At 40.4% G+C, this 23,484-nt stretch overlaps 1 protein-coding gene across 8 annotated transcripts in view; it reads left to right on the top strand.

Moving 5' to 3' along the window:
- Positions 1–23,197, top strand: part of zdhhc11 (zinc finger DHHC-type containing 11) — a 138,662-nt gene extending 115,465 nt beyond the window's left edge. For all 8 annotated transcript variants that reach the window (XM_063069743.1, XM_063069742.1, XM_063069740.1 and 5 more), the window contains exons 8-11: positions 2,184–2,242; positions 8,386–8,494; positions 19,338–19,422; positions 21,510–23,197. In XM_063069743.1, the coding sequence (XP_062925813.1) occupies positions 2,184–2,242; positions 8,386–8,494; positions 19,338–19,422; positions 21,510–21,901 (645 nt within the window). In that variant the 3' untranslated portion in view covers positions 21,902–23,197. The remainder of the gene's footprint in view (positions 1–2,183; positions 2,243–8,385; positions 8,495–19,337; positions 19,423–21,509) is intronic.
- The last annotated feature ends 287 nt before the right edge of the window (positions 23,198–23,484 follow it).

Raw genomic sequence — 23,484 nt, 5'->3', positions numbered from 1 at the left:
GGACGTCACCAAAGCCGCAGGTAAACATCATTGAATTTTGAGGTGTTTTTAGAGGGAGGATTGAAACATCCTGTCCCTTTCCACCTTGTCTTACACAGTCCCATGCTGTTGGCTTTCAAACGTTCCAGTTCTTGCTTCAGATTCTCTACCTTTCCAGCTTGATAAAGAGTTCTCACATTTCACGGAAAGGAATAACCTGATGAAGGATCTTGGCCCGAATCGTTGACTGTTTATTCCTTTCCATAGATGCTGCCTGACCTGCTGAGTTCCTCCAGCATTTTGCGTATGTTGCCCTGAATTCCCAGCATCTGCAGATCTTCTCGTGTTTGTGCCTCACATCCCATGTTGATTTTGATATATCTTGCTGTGAACAGTAGCCTGATGACGGATGAGTCTCACCTGTCGTACCTGAGTGTCTCTACCGAGTGAGGAAACGTTGCCTGTGGGGAAGATCAGCTTCGCACTGTTCTTCCTATTCTTTTCTCTATCCATGACCATGATTTGTTCTTGGCAAATTTTTGTACAGAAGTAGTTTGCTACTCTTCAGAGGTTGCATAATCAGGACTTGAGATGTGCACAAGCTGCTCACATGACCATCCACCCGCTGCTCCCATGGCTTCATGTGATGCTGATTTTTGTTTGGGGGGGCACGGTTTGAGCAGGTGCTACACCTTTCCCAAGGGTGACCTGCAGGCTAGCAGAGGGAAGGACCACCTTGCACCTCCTTTGCTGGAGACATATTTCCACCCTGCCACTGCCACCTCAAATCCCCTATCACCATGGTGATTCTTTGTGATTTGCAGTGGTCCTTTGATTCTTGCAAGATATCATTAAAAACTTCTATCTATTCTTCACTGCTATCAGCTATTATTAAAATGTTCATAGGTTGCCCTCAGAGTTTTACAAGCAGTACTCTGTCCAATAATGCCCAGTATCTCATAAGGCTTTTGCTTCTTTCAGCATCTAATATTATTCCCACACCTCCTTCATGTTTATCACCATCTAAACAGCTCAGTTTGTAATCATCAGAATTGAAACATCCAGTCACTTTTCACCTTGTCTCACACAGTGCCGTGACCTGTGATATGCAGACACAGTGCTGAAAGCTACTTCTAAAACAGAGGTTCCCAACTTTTTTTTATGCCATGGAGCCTTTCCATTAACCGAGGGGTCTATGGACCCCAGGTTCTAAAGAGAAGCTCCAAGAAATGCTAGATAAAGTCATTGAAGAAAGTGCAAAGCGAAGACTGACCATCAACGGCAACAAGACTGAATGTACGGTTGTCACAAAGAATAAAATACAGAACTGCGAACTGAAAGTGGGCAATGAAACAATTAAAGAAACATGGTAGTTCAGTTACTTAGGGAGCACAACACATCTGATCGTAGGGCTGATGTTGAAATTAGAGGAAAGATTGGGATTGCTAAATGCACATTCAAATGTTTGAGCCAAATACTAAAGAATAACATAATTTCTATGGGTATGAAACTCGGTGTTGCTGTGCTACGTTCATTCCACACTAACATATGGAAGTGAATGTTGGACAATTTTAAAGCAAAATGAAGGAAGACTTGAAGCTGCAGAGATGTGATTTTTTTGGAGAAGAATAATGAGACTATCATTTAAGATTAACAAATGAAGTATTGCAAAAAGCTGGAATAAGAAAAGAGCTGATATCATCAATCAGGAAATGGCAGCTGGAATTTCTGGGACATTTACTGAGGAAAGAGAAGCTCAAACATCTTGCAGTGATAGGAAAATCTGATGGAAGAAAAAGTCATGATTGACTGCGCATGACCTTCATGAGTTACATCAAGGGATGGACAGGCAAAAGTTTTGAAGACCTTATAAGAATTTCTCAGATTAAAGATAGGTGAAAGATCATGATTGCCCTTATCATATGGCACAGCACATAATAATGATGATTTAGAAGCAGGGGGGCAGAATTAGACAGGGGCACAGGTTCAAGATGAGTCATGTGGAGATGTGTGCATGAGAGTGGAAAATCTTATTGAAACAGGGAGAAAGGCAGTATTCTGGATTTAAATTATGAGAAAGGGGGAGGTGTTGGTATTATGGAGTTTTCATACATTCGTGTTAGGCTGCAGTAGTCCCAGTGGCCATAAAGGGGAATTCCCTCTTTGTAGAATTTATTTTTCCATTCTCTCTATTATCATTGCAGGGTCTACCTGAATCTAAGTCTCAACCGGAAATAGAGGTCACCACTTCTGCCCGATCCAGGTAAAGTGATCAAAAATGTGAAATGCTTGTGCTGCTATCTTTGTGTATCAACCGACATGCCTGTATTGTCAGCAGTTGAGCATTAAAATCTTGTATAATATGCTTGCACCAAGGACTCTGGAGTTTAACCTTGCACATTCAAGCCAAGGAAAGTTGATAGTAAGTTAGCAGTACAATGGCTCCCATCGTACTGTCCCTTCGATGCATTTTCATGAGGCTACTTTTAGTCCCTATTCACAATCCAATCCTTGTTACATTTATATACGGTTTGCTGTGACCTGTCAACATCCAGTTTTAATTTCTGTTCATTCTGCATTTGTGACAGTATTACTGTGTACCTGACTCTATCTCGGAGGGATAGGAGTACTCTTCCAACTCTCTCTCTCTCATAACTGCAACTTGGTACTTATGTGAGAAATTAGGTACCAAAATAGTCCTGGACTGGAGTCTGTTGTCAATCAAAATCAACCTGCCAATTATTTGAGAGAATTTAGAAGTGAAGAAGTATAACACTGGATTCAGGATCTTTGGTGATTGGACGATGTTTGATTTTGATTTCCTAATATTGACCTGATGAAGCTGTGTCCTCTGGAGGGCATAGTTTATTCCGTTCATAAGCCACAGCTTATTTTCTGGTGCACTAGTGCCCCCTAATGAAAGATAGCAGGAAGGGATGTTGAACGTAATATATAGTGAGGAGAAATCCGTAATGTTAGTAGATAATATTAACTCCAGCTAGACCAAAGTAATTGCATTACAAAACCTAGCATCTGTTACCTGATAAAGGAAAAAAGGAAAAATTGGAGCTGAGAAGCAGTTTAATTTGTTTGTACACTGAAGGCCATAAGACCTAAAGACATAGGAGCAGAATTAGGCCACTTGACCCGTTGAGTCTGCTCTGCCGTTCATTTTGGCTGATTTATTATCTCTTTCTACTACGTTGTCCTGCCTTCTCCCTGTAACCTTTGACATCCTTCCTAATCAAGAAGCTATCAACCTCCACTTTAAATATACTCAATGACTTGGCCACGACAGTTGTCTGTGGCAATGGATTCCACAGAGTCACCACCTTCTGCCTGAAGAAATTCCTCTCATCTGTGTTGTAAATGGACAGCCCTCTATTCTGAGGCTGTGCCCTCTGGTCCTGGACTCAACCTCTCCATATCCACTTTCACTAGGCCTTTCAATATTCGATAGCTTACAATGAGATCCTCCTTTTAAACTCCATTACGCTCAGGCCCAGAGCTATAAAGTACACCTCATATGTTAACCCTATCATTCTTGTGAACCTACTGTGGACCCTCTCTGGTGCCAGCATATCCTTTCTTACATAAGGGGCGCAAAACTGTTCACAATTTTCTAAGTGCGGTCTGATCAATGCCTTAGCATTACATTCTTGCTCACGGTAGCGTAATGGTTAGCACAACGCTTTATAGTACCAGCAACTCAGGTTCAATTCCCGCGCTGCCTGTAAGGAGTTTGTATGTTCTCCCCGTGGCCGCATGGGTTTCCTCCAGGTGCTCCGGTTTCCTCCCACAGTCCAAAGACCTACTGGTTAGTAGGTTAATAGGTCATTGTAAGTTGTCCCGTGATTAAAGGAAAGGAAAATGGACATGGGAAAGCCAGTGGATGTAGTGTACCTGGACTTTCAGAAAGCCTTTGATAAGGTCCCACATAGGAGGTTAGTGTGCAAAATTAGAGCAAATGGTATTGGGGGTAGGGTACTGACATGGATAGAAAATTGGTTGGCAGACAGGAAACAAAGAGTAGGGATTAATGGGTCCTTTTCAGAATGGCAGGCAGTGACTAGTGGGGTACTGCAAGGTTCAGTGCAGGGACTGCAGCTATTTACAATATACATTAATGATTTAGATGAAGGGATTAAAAGTAACATTAGCAAATTTGTAGATGACACAAAGCTGGGTGGCAGTGTGAAATGTGAGGAGGATGTTATGAGAATGCAGGGTGACTTGGACAGGTTGGGTGAGTGGGCAGATGCATGGCAGATGCAGTTTAATGTGGATAACTGTGAGGTTATCCACTTTGGTGGCAAGAACAGGAAGGCAGATTACTATCTGAATGGTATCAAGTTAGGAAGAGGGGAAGTACAATGAGAATTAGGTGTCCTTGTTCATCAGTCACTGAAAGTAAGCATGCAGGTACAGCAGGCAGTGAAGAAAGCTAATGGTATGTTGGCCTTCATAACAAGGGGAGTTGAGTATAGGAGCAAAGAGGTCCTTCTGCAGTTGTACAGGGCCCTGGTGAGACCACACCTGGATTATTGTGTACAGTTTTGGTCTCCAAATTTGAGGAAGGACATTCTTGCTATTGAGGGAGTGCAGCGTAGGTTCACAAGGTTAATTCCCGGGATGGCGGGACTGTCATATGTTGAAAGATTGGAGCAACTGGGGTTGTATACACTGGAATTTGGAAGGATGAGAGGGGATCTGATTGAAACATATAAGACTATTAAGGGATTGTACACGCTAGAGGCAGGAAACATATTCCCGATGTTGGGGAAGTCCAGAACCAGAGGCCATAGTTTAAGAATAAGGGGTAGACAATTTAGAATGGAGTTGAGGAAAATCTTTTTCAAAAAGAGGGTTGTGGTTCTGTGGAATGCTCTGCCTCAGAAGGCAGTGGAGGCCAATTCTCTGGATTCTTTCAAGAAAGTGTTAGATAGCGCTCTTAAAGATAGCGAAGTGAAGGGATATGGGGAGAAGGCAGGAAAAGGATACTGATTGTGGATGATCAGCCATGATCACAGTGAATGGCAGTGCTGGCTTGAAGGGCTGAATGGCCTACTCCTGCACCTGTTGTCTATTGTCTATTGAAAGGTGTGTCGCATCCGGAGTTTCTCCGGTTAGTGGACGATTTCCCTCCACGCCTCTCTGACGTAGTGGGGAACCACGTACGAGGCAAGTTACAGCAGTGGTTTGCCATTGCCTTCTGCCGGGTGAGTTTCCAAAGAGATCACCAGCTCGTAATCCAGCACGGATGGAAAGCGTGCAGGGGAGCCGGCTGGATTTGAACTCGGGATCTTGTGTCCTGAAGGCCGACGCTGTTGCCGCTACGCCACCAGCCGGATCCCCATGATTAAACTCGTATTAAATTGGGGGATTGAGGGCCAGTGTGGCTCCAAGAGCCGGAAGGGCCTATTCCACGCTGTTTCTCAATATGTAAATCAATATTCTACTCCTCCCGAAATTAATGCTATCATTGTATTTGCCGTCCTTATAATTGACAACCTGCAGGTTAATCTTTAGGGAATCCCACTTTGCATGTCTGATTTTTGAATTTTCTCCCCATTTGAAAATAGTCTACATGGTTCTTCCTTCTACCAAAGTGCATGACCATACACTTCCCTACACTATATTCAATCTGCCACTTCTTTGCCCTTTCTCCAAATCTGTCTAGGTCCTTCAGCAAACTATCTGCTTCCTGAACACTACCAGCCCCTCCACCTGCCTTTGTATCATCTGCAAACTTGGCCACAAAGCCACCAATTCAATTCCTACAAAATCCTACAGGAGGTGGTGCATTCAGCCCAGTACATCACTGGCAAAGCCCTCCCACCCGTTGAGCACGTCTACATGAAGCACTGTTGGAGAAAAGCAGCATCCATTATCAGAGATCCTCACCACCTAGGCCATGCTCTTTTCTTGCTACTGCCATCAGGTCGAAGGTACAAGAGCCACAGGACTCGCTCCACCAGGTTCAAGAACAGTTACTACCCCACAACCAACAGGCTCTTGAACAAAAGGGGGTAACTGCACTCACTTAACCATGCACTGAGTTGTTCCCACAGCCAATGTTCCCTCTTTAAGGACTCTTTATCACGCTCTAGTTATTATTGCTATTTATTTATATTTGTAATTGCACAGTTTGTTGCCTTCTGCTTTCTAGTTGATCTTTTATCAATCCTCTTATAGTTACTGTTCTATAGATTTGTTGAGTATGTCCACAGGAAATGAATTTCTGAGTTGTATGTGGTGACTTGTATGTACTCCGATAATAAAATTTACATTTAATTTTGTCATCCAAATTGTTGACAAGAAGTTGTCCCAATACCAACCCCCTGTGGAACACCACTAGTCACTGACAGCCAACCAGAATACAGCCCCTCCACTCTTTGCCTCCCGCCAATCAGCTAATCTTCTATCCATGCCAGTATCTTTCCTGTATTACCAGTGGCTCTTATCGTGTTAAGCAGCATCATGTGCAGCACCTTATCAAAAGCTTTCTGAAAGTCCTTTGTCTATCCTGCCTGTTATTTCTTCAAATAACTTTAACCTTCAACAGATTTGTCAGACAGGATTCCCCTTGAGGAAACCATGCTGACTTTGTCCTATTTTATCACATACCTCCAAGTACCCCGAAATATCATCCTTAATAATGGCTCCCAACATCTCCCAACCACTGAAGTCAGGCTGTATTCATCAGCCTTTTTTATTCCCTTCCCCCGGTATAACTCTTCAACTCATTCCACTGCAATTTTTCCCTATCGTGTCTGTCCTTCCTCACAGTCTCACTACACAATGCATCGACTTCTATATTTAAATACTTCATCCCCTTGCCAAATAAGCTTAAACCCTCCCCAACAGCTCTAGCAAAACTGCCCGCAAGGATATTGGTCCACCTCGTTCAGGTGTAGCCTGTCCTTTTTGTACAGACATTCCTTTCCCAGAAAAGTTCCCAATGATCCAGAAATCTGAAACCCTGTCCCCTGGACCACTCCCTCAGCCACTCATTCATTTGTGCTATCATCCTATTCTTTCTCTGATTGGCACAAGGTACTGGGAGTAATCCAGAGGTCTTGTTCCTCAGCCTTTCCCCCAACTCCCTATACTCAGTGCGCAGGACCTCTTCCCACTTTTTACTTTTGTCATTTGGGTCCAATGTGCAACATGACCTCTGGCTGCTCACCCTCGCACTTTAATCTTTTGCAGATGCTCTGAGACATTCTGGACCCTAACACTGGGGAGGCAACACATTATCCTGGTTTTGTTTTCATGGCTACACCTCGGGTCTGTTCCCCAACTATTGAGTTTCCTATCACCATGTCTCAGCTGACTTTATCTTTCCCCGCTGAGTGTCAGATCTGGCCACAGTGCCACTGACCTGACTGCTGCTGCTGTGCCTGTCATCCCCTCAGCAATAACCAAAGGGATATATTGGTGAGTGGAATGGCCGCAGGGGAACCCTACACTGACTGCTTACTCCCCTTAATTCTCCTGGTGGTTACCCACCTGCTTTCTGAAATCGCCCACTGGGTGTCACCAGCCTCAGGAAAAGGCTCAGCTATGAGGTTTTCAGCCTCCCGATGATCCTGAGTACATCTAACTCCAGCTCAACTTCTTTGACCTTATCAGTCAGGAGCTGAATTTGGGTGCACTTCCTGCAAATATAGTCCAGTTTAGGTACCCTGAAATCCCTCATCTCATAGGGGAGCATTCCACTATCCAAAATAGCATCCTGCCTACACTTGTTAATCCATCTAATTTCACAAGCTTAAGTTCTGGCGTGCGCCTGTTCTTGCCTAAATCTGGCCACTCTAATCCTGTCCACTCCAACAATGGCCAATCTGTTTACACCTCACTTCTATTCATTGGCTCCTGCTGCATGCTTAAAAGATCATAGTTATTGTAGCTGCCGAGTAGTTCCGAAAGGCCTCGAGTTCTTTTTAAACCTCTCGTTGCCTCACCAACAGATAACCTCTTGTGATAATTGCAGCCCGTTGAAAAGGTGCGGTTGTAGCTTGTATCTTCCATCCCTGGGTTCTTCTTGTGCAAAAAGTGGTAGGGGTAGAAATAGAAGTGCTCTGTATGAACCTTAACTTTGAAATAGCAAACCGTCCATGTCCAACTGGCTGGGTGGCTGGATGTCTGCTGAATTACGTGCTCCACAGTTGTAGAATATTTCTGCTGAGAGCCCTTTCTACTTATACCTTGGTCACAAGTGAGTACTTCCAATGACAAAAAATCCCAGGAGCAAATCCAGTGGATGTAATTACTAGTTTAAAGTTCAGTTGGTTTTGGGAAGAGTCAAAAGAAAAAAAATATTTGGATGGGATTTTGAAATCAAATGAAATACTCTGGTTATTTGAACAGACTTGTGAGACATCTCCTTTCTTCTCTCACTAGTGCTTTAAGATACCAAGATCAAGGTCTAGCCGCCGGCAGGTTGTCCAATGGAATCTGTTTAGAGGCTTCCAGTGTTTCTACAGCTATAAGCTCTTCTCATAGTGGACAGGTAACTTGTAAGATTTAATTGCAACAGATCTTGATTGCTTATTAACACATGATTTTGCCAGAGTCAGAAGAATACAGTATTGAAAACAATTTTAAGTCTATTTAATAATTTTCTCTTTGGATTGTATGTGACTATCAGCTCCCACTGCACAACATTAGGCTGACCTGCTAGTTACTTTACTTTAGTATGATTGACTATTAAGGCTTGTAAACCAAGTAGATTGAAAGTTCTAACTCTGATTTCTACAGAGCCTTGTCCATTCGTCCCCCCCATCCCTCCCCACTGATCTCCCTCCTGGCACTCATCCGTGTAAGCGGAACAAGTGCTACACATGCCCTTACACTTCCTCCCTTACCACCATTCAGGGCCCCAAACAGTCCTTCCAGGTGAGGCATCACTTCACCTGTGAGTCGGCTGGGGTGATATACTGCGTCCGGTGCTCCCGATGTGGCCTTTTATATATTGGTGAGACCCGACGCAGACTGGGAGACCGCTTTGCTGAACATCTACGCTCTGTCCGCCAGAGAAAGCAGGATCTCCCAGTGGCCACACATTTTAATTCCACATCCCATTCCCATTCTGACATGTCTATCCACGGCCTCCTCTACTGTAAAGATGAAGCCACACTCAGGTTGGAGGAACAACACCTTATATTCCGTCTGGGTAGCTTCCAACCTGATGGCATGAACATTGACTTCTCTAACTTCCGCTAGGCCCCACCTCCCCCTCGTACCCCATCTGTTACTCATTTTTATGCACACATTCTTTCTCTCACTCTCCTTTTTCTCCCTCTGTCCCTCTGAATATACCTCTTGCCCATCCTCTGGGTCACCCCCCCTCCCCCCCCGTCTTTCTTCCCGGACCTCCTGTCCCATGATCCTCTCGTATCCCCTTTTGCCTATCACCTGTCCAGCTCTCGGCTCTATCCCTCCCCCTCCTGTCTTCTCCTATCATTTTGCATCTCCCCCTCCCCCTCCAGCTTTCAAATCCCTTACTCACTCTTCCTTCAGTTAGTCCTGACGAAGGGTCTCGGCCTGAAACGTCGACTGCGCCTCTTCCTATAGATGCTGCCTGGCCTGCTGTGTTCACCAGCAACTTTGATGTGTGTTGCTTGAATTTCTAGCATCTGCAGAATTCCTGTTGTTTTTTTTCTACAGAGCCTGTTTGTTACAGGTGGGGCTGCAGGTGTGTTTTCTCCTCTTGGACAGCAGCAAAGAAAGGTCTAGAAAGCATTCTCATTTCCGATCAACATTTAATAAATGGGAAAGGTGCTTGTATGGTACTTCTCCTGATTCCGTTGGCTGTTTATGCTCAAATAGCCCCATTTCCACACTCTGACAAGATCTGTGTGTTGAAGGCTCTTCAGGGTAAGATTTGTACCAAAGCCCTGCCTGATCTCCAGAGACAGACGAGATCTTACAGAAAACAAATAAAACTACAGCTGCTGGAATCTTAGAAACGCTGGAAAAACACAGCCAGCCAAGGAGTGTCTCTGGAAAGAAAAATTCAGTTCCCATTTCAGGTTGAAAGTACTTCAGGTATTTTGATAAACGTAAAAGAAACACAAGAAGGAGCGAGCCATATTTTTTCTGGGGTCTCCTCAATTATTCATTAAGGTTGTGACTGACCTTGTCGCCCAGGTTATTTTCCCTACCCAATATACACAGCCTCTGATTCTTCACTTTCTTTCTTTCTTTTCTTTTTAAATCTTTTTATTCAAAAGATAACAATACCAAAAAGAAAATACTACAAACAATGTAATTTAAGCAAAGAGACCAAGATAACATAATAGTATACTAAATTTTATATATATAAATGGAAAAAAAAGGAAAAAAAACCCCCAAAAAAAAACCCACCGTGCAGCTAACTAAAAGCAAGGCAAAGCAATGGGCTAACTTGAAACCAAACAGAGTTAAACTTAAAATCACGTCCTCAATCCCGACCTCCATTAAAAACAGTGAAAAAAAAACAAGAAGGGTAAATATTACATTAAATGAAAATATCGAATAAAAGGTCCCCAAATCTGTTCAAATTTAAATGAAGAATCATAAAGGTTACTTCTAATTTTCTCCAAATTCAAACATAAAATCGTCTGAGAAAACCAAAAAAAGGTAGTTGGAGCATTAAGCTCTTTCCAATGTTGTAAAATACATCTTTTCGCCATTAAAGTAAGAAATGCAATCATTCTACGGGCTGAAGGGGAAAGATTACTAGAAATTTTAGGTAGTCCAAAGATAGCAGTAATAGGGTGAGGAGAGATATCTATATTTAATACCTTAGAAATAATATTGAAAATATCTCTCCAAAAAGTTTCCAAAGTAGGGCAAGACCAAAACATATGAGTTAAAGAGGCTATCTGCCCCGAACATCTATCACAGAAAGGATTAATATGCGAGTAAAAATGCGCTAACTTATCTTTGGACATATGTGCTCTATGAACCACTTTAAATTGAATTAGGGAATGTTTAGCACAAATAGAGGAAGTATTAACTAATTGTAAAATCTGCCCCCAATCATCCACAGAAATGGTAAGCCCCAATTCCTGTTCCCAATCTACCCTAATCTTATCAAATGGAGCTTTCCTAAGTTTCATAATAATATTATAAATCATAGCCGATGCACCTTTCTGACATGGATTAAGGTTAATTATCGAATCTAAAATATATATAGGAGGAAGCATTGGAAAGGAAGAAAGTATAGTACTTAGGAAATTTCTAACTTGTAAATATCTAAAAAAATGTATTCTTGATAAGTTATATTTATTAGATAATTGTTCAAAAGACATAAGGGAACCATCTAAAAATAAATCCAAAAACCGTAAAATACCCTTAGTCTTCCAAGTTTGAAAAGCGCGATCCGTAAAAGAGGGAGGAAAAAATATGTTACCTAAAATAGGAATCGCTAACCCGAATTGATTAAGATCAAAAAATTTTCTGAATTGAAACCAAATGCGCAAAGCATATTTAACTATCGGGTTAGAGACCTGCTTAAGACGTTCCGGATCAAAAGGAAGAGAGGAACCTAAAATAGAACCAAGTGTATAACCCTGAACAGATTGTAATTCCAATGCTACCCATTTAGGAATAGATAGTATGTCCTGGTCAAGTAACCAAAATTTCATATGTCGAATATTAATAGCCCAATAATAAAATCTAAAGTTAGGTAATGCTAAACCTCCATCTCTCTTAGCTTTCTGTAAATGTATTTTACCCAGTCTCGGATTCTTATTCTGCCAAATAAATGAAGAAATTTTAGAGTCAACTTTATCAAAAAAAGATTTAGGAACGAAAATTGGTAATGCCTGAAACACATATAAAAATTTTGGCAAAAAAAACATCTTAACTGCATTAATACGACCAATCAAAGTTAAATATAAGGGAAACCATTTAGATGAAAGTTGAGTAATATGGTCTATTAATGGTAAAAAGTTAGTCTTAAATAAATCTTTGTGTTTACAAGTAATTTTAATCCCAAGATATGAAAAGTAATTATTAATCAATTTAAATGGAAATTTATAATATAAGGGAAGATGTTTATTAATCGGAAAAAGTTCACTCTTACTAAGATTTAATTTATAACCTGAGAAAAGACCAAATTGTGCTAATAACTCTAAAACAGCAGGAATGGATCTCTCAGGATTAGAAATATATAAAAGTAAATCATCAGCATAGAGTGATAATTTATGGGACTTTAATCCCCGAGTTATCCCAGTAATATTTGAAGATTCTCGAATAGCAATTGCAAGAGGTTCTAATGCAATATCAAATAATAGGGGACTAAGAGGACAGCCTTGTCGAGTACCACGAAAGAGAGGAAAAAAAGGTGAGTTTAAAGAGTTAGTACGAACCGAGGCTACAGGGGAGTGATATAACAGTTTAATCCAGGATATAAATTTCAAGCTAAAATTAAACATTTCAAGCACCTTAAATAAATAAGGCCATTCTACTCTATCAAAAGCTTTCTCGGCATCTAAAGAAATAACACACTCAGGAACATTTTGTGAGGAGTATAAACGATATTTAACAATGTACGAATATTATAAAAAGAGTAACGACCTTTAATAAAACCCGTTTGGTCTTCCGAAATTATAGAAGGAAGTACTTTTTCTAGTCTATTTGCTAATAACTTAGAAAAAACTTTAGAATCAACATTTAATAAAGATATTGGTCTATAAGATGCACATTGAGCAGGGTCTTTATCCTTCTTTAGTATTAAAGAAATTGATGCTCTATTAAAAGATTCAGGAAGTTTACCAAGTTTCAAAGAAGCCTCAAAAACCTTACAGAGCCAAGGAATCAATAAAGAAGCAAAACATTTATAAAATTCAACGGTAAACCCATCAGGGCCAGGAGCTTTCCCCAGATTCATAGAAAAAATAACATTCTTAATCTCATCCATTGTAATAGAAGTATCTAATAAAGAAGACATATCCTGTGAAATCTGAGGGAAGTCTAACTTATCTAAAAAATCATTCATATATTTAGAATCTCGAGGAGACTCTGATTGATATAAAGAAGAATAAAAATCACAAAAGGTTTGATTAATCCCCACATGATCCAATATCAATCGATCATTTTGGTTATAAATCTGATTGATTTGAGATTTAACATAATTAGATTTCAATTCATTAGCCAGCAGCTTGCCAATTTTATCACTGTGAACATAAAAGTCACTTCTTGTTTTCTTTAATTGGTTTACAATCGAGGACGAGAGTAGTAAACTGTGTTCCATTTGAAGTTCAGTTCTTTGTTTGTATAACTCCTCAGAAGGAGCCATAACATATTTCTTATCAATTTCTTTAATCTTGTCCACAATTGCCATCTCCTCCTGCTTCTGTTTCTTCCTCAAAGCAACGGAATACGAAATAATCTGACCCCGAATATAGGCTTTAAAAGTGTCCCAAAGAGTGTTAACCGAAATATCTTAATATCTTCTGTATGGTTAATTGTAAAAAAAAGCTCAATCTGTTCATTCATAAAATTAACAAAGTCCGAGTCCTGAAGCAACAGCGAATTAAAACGCCATTGTCTATTGTTTGGTATATTGGCCATAATTTTAATAGAAAGCTTAAGTGGAGCATGATCCGAAATGGTTATAGAATCATAATCACATTTAATCACTGAAGGAATGAGACGAGAATCAATGAAAAAATAATCAATTCTTGAATAGGAATGATGAACATGTGAAAAGAAGGAAAAATCTTTTTCCTGAGGATGCAGAAAACGCCAAATGTCCGTCGACCCAGAATCAGAAAGGAAAAAATTAATCAGATTTGCAGATTTATTAGGTAAAGTCCGTAAAGGAGCCGAACGGTCCAAAGCTGGAGACAAACAGGTATTAAGATCTCCGCCCCAAATCAATGAAAACTCGTTCAACTTCGGAAACTGATCAAACAATGATTTATAAAATTCCGGACAATCCATATTAGGAGCATAAACATTAACCAAAACTACTTTTTTATTAAATAGTAAACCACTAACCAATAAAAATCTACCATTCGGATCAGAGATAATATCCTGTTGTGTAAAAGTAACTGAGGAATCTATAAAAATAGAGACGCCTCGAATCTTAGCATTGGAGTTCGAATGAAATTGTTGTCCCTTCCAGAATTTGAAAAAACGTAGTCTGTCCCCCCTCCGTACATGGGTCTCTTGTAAAAATAAAATTTGTGCTTTAAGTCTCCGGAACACTTTAAAAACTTTTTTCCTTTTAATAGGATGATTAAGACCATTAGTATTCCAGGAGACAAAATTAATAATAGACTCCATAAATCCTAAAGTCAACCCACAACAAGGAGGATTGACGATAGGCGCGACCCACAAACCCGGAGAGGAAACAGAACATACAAAAGATACCGGGGAAAAGGACGCAACCAGTACTTCAATAATGTATATAGCCCAAAGAGAAACAAACTAAAACGTGAAGCCCCTCCCACCACCCCCGCCCCAAGACCCCAAGGCAAAATCTAAAGCAGACCCGCCAGAAAGAAGCAAGCGCTAAAACTACCCCCATGACTTCCGGTATACGCTCCCCTAAAAAAAAGGTATAAATATGAAAAGGATCAGCTAGTTGTAAAACAGTAAAAAAGTAAGTAAAAAAAGTTAGCTCAATTAAAATACACACAGAACAGAACAAAAGCCGGAAAATATATATTAAAAAAAACCACAATAAACCTCAAACCCATGAATAGACACAGCAACAAGAAAAAATAGGATTATTAACATAAAGTGGTTATAAAAAGCAAAACAGAATAAAATTTTAAAAAAACTACAAAATTTAAGGCCACACAGGAAATACGTAAGATGACAAAAGGGAAGTAACCACCCAGAATCCCCTGGGAAAAGAAAGAAATGACGCAGTTAAAAAGAAAGTTTAGCAGCCATATTAAGAAATCAAAAATAAACTTTTCTGCCCAGATAGGGCACGAAAAAGTTAAAACCAACCAATTCACAGCCTCCGATCAACGGAGATAATTAAAAAAAGGCAATTAAGATGTTGAAGATGAAAGTTGATCCAGATAACTCTGGGCATCCGATGGAGAATCAAAAAAACGAAGGGCTCCATCTAACATGCGAATCCTTAGACGTGCAGGGTACAGCAGCGCTGGTCTTAAATCCATCTTATAGAATTCCGACATCACGGATCTGTAACGAACCCGTTGGTCCCAGATTGGTTTACTGAAATCTTCCACGAATCGGAACTTAAGATCCGAAAAATCAATGAAACCTTTAGATCGAGCGAATCGAAACAGTCTCTCCTTGTCTTGAAAATAATGAAAACGTAAAATAACATGCCTAGGTCTATCTGACCTAGACGAGTATGATGGGATTCTGTGAACACGATCCAGTAGCGGTGGTTGGTCAGGAAATACAGTAGGGAATGCATCTTTTAAAAGTTGAGAAAAATATTTCATGGGGTTGTTGGATTCAACAGCTTCCCTCACCCCGATCATTCGTAAATTCTGCCATCGCATTCTAGATTCCAAGTCAGAGTTTTTAAAAGTCAAAAAGTCAAGTTTCTTCTTCATTACATTAATTGTTTCTTCGATTTTCCCCATCTTAAGCTCACTTTGTTGCGCGAATTTTTGAAGATCAGATATAGCTGACTGATGTTCCGCAATAAATGTTTGCATCTTATCCATTGAATCGGCAATTTTCTGGAGATTAGTTGAGATTTCCGTATGAATCAGGTCTTTAACAGAGCCTGCAATTTCCGTACGAATCATCTCCCTAACAGAGGTTGAAATTTCCCTCTGAATTAACTCCGATATCGCTTTCAAAGTCACCGGTGATTCAGTCGGGGGGAAATCCGTAGCTTTCGGTTTAACCGGAGGTTTACCATCCTTGCCGTTTTTCCCGTTCTTAGACATAGCAGATCTAAGTATCATCCAATTGTCGGAGAATTCAGTTTAATTCAAAGTATTGTAAGAATTGATGCCTTAATAGTTAATTAAAGTATAGCTGACCATAGAGAAAAAAAAACTCAGAGGTCATGGAGCGAGTCAAGAACGCGACTTCACTCCATGAGCGCTACCGGAAGTCCCTCTTCACTTTCAAAAAATATATCCCTTATTCTTAAAAAGAGAGTGGACACAGTCCACCGCATAGGGGGTTAAAAATTGGTAAACTGACATGTGAAAGAAGTTCCTCCATCCCATCAAGGAGAGGAGAGAAGTCGTCCATATTGTCCTGGGCAATATCACCGTCATCATCATCATTACGCGCCATGTCATATAATGTGGGTGGTCATTGTTCTTGGCAAATTTATCTGCAGGAGTGGTTTGCCATTGCCCCCTTCTGGGCAGTGTCTTTCCCAGACGGGTGACCCCAGACATTGTCAATACTCTTCAAAGGTTGTCTGTCTGGTGGTTGCATAACCAGGAATTGAGATATACACCCGTTGCTCATACTACCATGGTTTCACGTGACCCTTATTGGGGGTGGTGGCGGGGAGCACTAAGCAGGTGCTACACCTTGCCCAAGGATGACCTGCAGGCTAGCAGAGGGAGAGAGTGCCTTACGCTTACTTTGGTAGAGACATACCTGCACCCTGCCACCCAAGGACAATATACATCCCTCATTAAATTAAAAAAATTATCTGGTCATTGCTAACCATGGCTATTTCTAGCAATGGGTGTAAATTGGGGGATACAGTTAAGTCAGAAGTTTACATACACCTTAGCCAAATACATTTAAACTCAGTTTTTCACAATTCCTGACATTTAATCCGAGAAAGCATTCCTTGTCTTAGGTCAGTTAGGATCACTACTTTATTTTAAGAATGTGAAATGTCAGAATAATAGTAGAGAGAATGATTTATTTCAGTTTTTATTTCTTTCATCACTTTCCCAGTGGGTCAGAAGTTTACATACACTTTGTTAGTATTTGGTAGCATTGCCTTTAAATTGTTTAACTTGGGTCAAACGTTTTGGATAGCTGTCCACAAGCTTCTCACAGTGAGTTGCTGGAATTTTGTTCCATTCCTCCAGACAGAACTGGTGTAACTGAGTCAGGTTTGTAGGCCTCCTTGCTCGCACACGCTTTTTCAGTTTTGCCCACAAATTTTCTATCGGATTGAGGTCCGGGCTTTGTGATGGCCACTCCAATACCTTGACTTTGTTGTCCTTAAGCAATTTTGCCACAATTTTGGGGGTATGCTTGGGGTCATTGTCCATTTGGAAGACCCATTTGCGACCGAGCTTTAACATCCTGGCTGATATCTTGAGATGTTGCTTCAATATATCCACATAATTTTCCTTGTTCATGATGCCATCTATTTTTTGAAGTGCACCAGTCCCTCCTGCAGCAAAGCACCCCACAACATGATGCTGCCACCCCCATGCTTCACAGTTGGGATGGTGTTCTTCGGCTTGCAAGCCTCACCCTTTTTTCTCCAAACATAACGATGGTCATTATGGCCAAGCAGTTCAATTTTTGTTTCATCAGACCAAAGGACATTTCTTCAGAAAGTAAGATCTTTGTCCCCATGTGCACTTGCAAACTGTAGTCTGGCTTTTTTTGGCAGTTTTGGAGCAATGGCTTCTTCCTTGCTGAGCAGCCTTTCAGGTTATGTCGATATAGGACTCGTTTTACTGTGGATATAGATACTTGTCTACCTGTTTCCTCCAGCATCTTCACAAGGTCCTTTGCTGCTGTTCTGGGATTGATTTGCACTTTTCGCGCCAAAGTACGTTCAACTCTAGGAGACAGAATGCGTCTCCTTCCTGAGCGGTATGATGGCTGCGTGGTCCCATGGTGTTTATACTTGCGTACTATTGTTTGTACGGATGAACGTGGTACCTTCAGGCGTTTGGAAATTGCTCCCAAGGATGAACCAGGCTTGACATCATTTTCTGACCTCAATCCGATAGAAAATTTGTGGGCAGAGCTGAAAAAGTGTGTGCGAGCAAGAAGGCCTACAAACCTGACTCAGTTACACCAGACAACAGAAATTCTGCAGATGCTGGAAATTCGAGCAACACACATCAAAGTTGCTGGTGTCCTGACGAAGGGTCTCGGCCTGAAACGTTGACTGTACCTCTTCCTAGAGATGCTGCCTGGCCTGCTGCGTTCACCAGCAACTTTGATGTGTGTTGCTTCAGTTACACCAGTTCTGTCTGAAGGAATGGAACAAAATTCCAGCAACTCACTGTGAGAAGCTTGTGGAAGGCCACCCAAAACGTTTGATCCAAGTTAAACAATTTACAGGCAATGCTACCAAATACTTAACAAAATGTATGCAAACTTCTGATCCACTGGGAAAGTGATGAAAGAAATAAAAGCTGAAATAAATCATTCTCTCTACAATTATTTCGACATTTCACATTCTTAAAATAAAGTAGTGATCCTAACTGACCTAAGACAGGAAATGTTTTCTAGGATTAAATGTCAGGAATTGTGAAAAACTGAGTTTAAATGTATTTGGCTAAATTGTATGTAAACTTCTGACTTCAACTGTATATCTCCTGCATTACAGCAATAGCTATGTTTTTAAATGACCTGCAACCTTATCCTTCAATCTCTTTGAATTATGGAGGACAGCATGTGTATAAATGTCTCTCTCCAGCAGACTTCATCATGATCATCATGACTCCAGTATTTCTACTATTTTTTAATGTTCCTTAATTGTACATATGATTTTTCTTGTTTTCTATCGCTGAGCAGCAGTGAACACTGATTGGCCTATCAGAGCTCTGTTTGGGAATTACTTGACTTGATCAGCATCTCTGATCTGGCTATTGTTCACGATTGCATTTAATAAAAAAAAAATTGGCTGTAAAGCATTTGGGACCTTGAGAAGTGATGAAAGGCACTAAGTTTCTGCAAGCCTTTCTTGGAGAAAGAATCTTGGAGCAAAAGTTTGGAGAAGCTGCAGTTGGAATATTGTGTGTAATTCTGAATGTTGCATTGAGGAAGAATGTGGAGGCTTTGGAAATGGTACAGAAGAGGTTCACTGGGATGCTGCCTGGATCAGAGGATATGAGATGTAAGGAGAAGTTGAACATTTAGGTTATTTTCAATGGATCATCGAAGGTTGAGGGGAGATTTAATAGAGGTACACAGCATTTATGAGAATCATTGGTAGGGTAAGCAGTAAACTGCTTTTCCCAGGATATAAATATCAGATAGAGGATATACACTTGAAGTGAGAGGAGGGAGTTCAAAGGAGACATGCAGGGTAAGTTTTTTTAACGGAGCCTGGTGGGTACCTGGAATGTGCTGGCAGGGTAATGGTGGAATATGTGCAGTATCATTCCATGTTCAGAACATAGCCATTAGCTTCAACATGGTGAAAATGTTCATATTCCATTCCATTCAATCTCTTCTCATGTGTCTATTTCTAGTCACTGAATATGAAGATCAAAAATGGCTCTAAAGGGGCCTTTCACTTCGACGAAACTAAGTTCACTTCTGAGAGAACATCCACTGGTAAGAAATAGATTTTTAGAAATTTTATCATCACAAGGTTTATCCTATGATGTTATTTACTTTCAGCAGTTCCTAAAAAATATCATTGTCACCTGGGTACAATGATAAAATGTGATGTATTCATGTGGCTCCTTTCTATTAAGTGTGAACTAGCCTGGCACATTATTACCTTCCACTTATTTATCTAGCTCTCCATTGAAAATTGTGATCAGTTTTGACTCTCCAACTCTTATTAGACAATACTTTCCAGATCATCATAAATTATAGTCTTTAAATAAAATCTCATCTGTATCCTCTGGTATCTGGTCCTTCTTGCAAGCAAAAATTGTTCTTTCTTTTTGTTTTGAAGCTCCCCATGATTTTGAATACATTTGTTAAGGAATGTATGGAAGAACGTTCTCTCCTATTGCATTTCCTTTATTCTACGCACCCTGCATTTTCTGTTTCTGTCTCACTATTTGCTATTGCTCTTGGTTGCACTTGCATTTCTTTGCATTTATTAGATGCATGGGTTGGGGAAATGGGCTGTTATGGAGATGTGTCTTGTAACATGGAGAACTAAGATTGAAAAAGCTGCTTCTCTTATCCCCTGGGCACTAGTGAGAAAAGTTTATTCCCACGCTATCACTATAGATTTCTTTCTCTTTCCAGGGATTACAGCATTTAGAGTTTTTTTTAATCTAGGTAGCGTCTTTGATTTTGGTGGTGAATTTAAAAGCAGTATTGAAGGTTGTTCAGAGATATGCAAACAAAAAATGTAAATAATATCACAGTCATCATCTGCTTGAATAAAATGGCCAACCTCCACACGAGGGCTAGAAACAGCTATCGGTATGCAGCACCAACACATCTGGAACACATAGGGGCGCCACTGTAGTGTAGCAGTTAGCCCAGCAAGTTTACACCTCTGGGAGTTGGAGTTCAATTCTGATGCTGTCTGTAAGAAGTTTGTACGTCCTTCCTGTGAGCATGTGGGTTTCCTCCGTGTGCTCCACTTTCCTCCCACATTCCAACAACGCACTGGTTAGTAGGTTCGTGGATCATTGTAAGTTGTCCTTTGACTAGGCTAGGATTGAATAGGTGGGTTTCTAGGCAGTGCGGCTTGTTGGGCAGGAAGAGCCTGTTCCTCACTGTATCTGTAAATAAAAAAATAAAACAAAACACAGGCACTTTACCAGGTGCCATTTTACAAAGTTCAGACAGGTGAACCTTTTGTCAAGTTCTTTCAAGTCACAGTCCTTCGGATAGGATGTTACAATGAGATAACCTCTACCCTTACAGCTGGATGTAAGATATACTACGGTTTTACAGAAAAGTTGGAGATATCATAAGTTCCTAATATTCCGGAAAGTGTCCATCTTGCAACCAACCATAGAAAATTACACAAGTTATATCTGTTCAGTTATATGCATTTTTTTTGTGGAATCTTGTTGAGTGCCAACTTAGTCAATTCAACTATCACAGGAAGAATATTTAAGAAATGCTCAATTGGCCATGAAGTATTTTCGTCAGATAGTGCCTCATCTACTGATTATTTCCAGTACTTTGATTTTTTTTTCTTAAGTATCAGGATTACAGCATTTGTTTGCATTTACTTTGTATTTGTTCCATTTATGTAATACATTTTAATTAGCAGATCTCAGAAAGCAAGTTCCAAAATAATCAGTGAGAAGATTAGTTCTGAGCTACTGGAACAAGAGTTTAGTCAAGGAAGTGGGTCAGCTGGTTCCTTAAGAGGAAAAAGAGGGGCTAAAGGCTTTGGTGAGGAAATTCAAGAACATGACTACATAGAGAGCAGCAAAAAATGGGTGCTGGTTGTATACTAAGGTAACAGAGATAATGCAATGGCCAAAATTGTAGAGGCATGGAGAATTCATGCAGAACTTAGACCTAAAGAACTAAGGAGTGGTGAGCATGGAGCACAATAGAGCAGTTTTAAAGTTGATATTTAGAGAACTGGGAGGTAACATTGGCCAGTGTGTCGTAATTGAGTCCAGCATGGCAATCCAAACCATTCCCAAACAGTTTTTCACAATGTATAAATGCAACTGTACTTTATTTAATCTTTTTCTTATTGTTCTCAATAGTTAGCTCCATTCCTGATCCACTGGAAAACTCTGAAGAAATGCTACAGAATGATCAGAAGAACTTAAAGGGATCTCATCGCCAAAGCTTGGAGTCCATAGAAGAGATCCCAGTGGTACAAAGCCCTCTTGGCAGTGCATCAATGGACAGTGGATGCAAGGAAGGAGTGACTAATACAGAGAAGTGTTTTGATGCATCCAACCAAAGTGTGCTCCCTGATAACTCTCCGAGCTTCCTAATAAATCCAAGAGACTCCACGCAGTTAACCACAAAAGCTGTGAACCAGCAACCAACAAGGACTTACTTGGTTAAACAGGATACTGAAACAACTCATCAGAGGCACAGCCAATTACCGCAACAGTCCAGTAAAACTAGCCAGATTAGTCTTGGGTAAATTAAATTCCCCTAAAACTTTTGAGCTGTCAGCATCGATTTAAAATACCAACATTAAAGTTGTCTTTCTTTAATTATTCAACAATCAGTGCATCAGACGAATATAGAATTTCTGTGTGTGAAATTATTTGTGTCAAGTGTCCCACACGCTCTGTATCTGTATAGATTGATACATCTTGTCTATTAAAACTGGTGAAAGGAGTAATTTCTGTAGAAGATTCTGGCTAATGTGAACCACTTGGAATTCAAATATTCTGGAGACCCTCTTTTTGATATGAGTGGAGTGTAGCTCCCTCATATTCTTATTCTCATACTTGGGACCCTGTGCCAAATTTTGGGGGAATAATAGAGGCAGTCACATGACTCCTGAAGGGGCACATCTGCACATGTTGATCCATCCACTGGAAGAGGGAAGGACCCATCCTACTCACCAAGAATCCCACCCTGACTCAAGGGAGAGAATAGGAATGGTTTCATTTCTTAAGGAAGGCAGGAACCGTGGAAAGAAAGGAAACCAATCGTCCTGAGCATCTAGTCACATTCTCCCTTGAACTTGCAATGATTAGCCTGAGATCCTGAAAACTTCCTCCAATCTTGTTGTTTTTTTTTTTGCCTTCCACCACCAGAAATTTTGGGGCTCTGTTATTACCATAATAACTGCTTGTTTTTCTATGTGTCACACCTGATGCTGTCTTTCAGGGTTGAGGATGAATTACTTCCACAGCAGTTTAGTGTGGACTGAGGTTGCTGATGAGGTCACTGTGGAAACTGCCGGCCTTGTCATAGGTGGGTGGTGAGTGAGTAGTTTGGGAGGCGTTGTGCCCCTTCAGCTGGGCTTCTGTGTGCTCGCAATGAAAAGACTCGATGTTCACCATGTCCTCCTGGATATTTCTTCTCCACTATGATCAGTCAGGGCCCAGGAATTCCCGTGAGTCAGTGTGTGATTTTTGTCTTGATATAGAGAACTTGAAATTTAAGTATACACCACTTTGCTGGTGACCAACAGTGCTGCAAAATAGGAACATCAACAAATGGAAAACCCTCTCCAATTTCTTTCGTCCAAAGGGCACCTAATGATGTAAAGCCAGTTCCAGATTACAAGATTATTTCCAAACATGAGCCACCTTAAAAAGCCAGTACATAAAATATAACAAAATAAGAATCTTGATGACTTCGACCTAAATTGTTAACTCTGTTTCTTTTTTTGCAGATGCAGTTTGAGTATTTCCAGAATGTTTCCTTTTTATGTTAGAGATAAGTATATTCGACTTAGCAGCATAAATTACTTCAGCAAGCATATATTCACCTCCCATGGATATAGACTTCACGTTGAACTGATAGCCGGCACAAAACGCAGTGTTAGAATCTGATTTGATCTTAGCAGTTGCACCCTTAGTTTTACAGCACCCACATTTCACAAGCTCACAGAATTGTGAGCTGCTTTTAACCAAATTTACATATAACACATCTACTTTTCTGAAATGAGGGCTGTTAAATGTGAACAAGGTTATGCTTTTATACACTAACAAGCATGTAGAATTCTTTTATGTTATCAACACAATTCATCCTTGGTTCTGGAAAATG

This window comes from Mobula hypostoma, chromosome 17 (assembly GCF_963921235.1).
Source record: "Mobula hypostoma chromosome 17, sMobHyp1.1, whole genome shotgun sequence".
Taxonomy (NCBI): Eukaryota; Metazoa; Chordata; class Chondrichthyes; order Myliobatiformes; family Myliobatidae; genus Mobula; species Mobula hypostoma.
The sequence above is the reverse complement of the archived record's forward strand: the minus strand, read 5'-3'. Positions and strand labels throughout refer to the sequence as shown.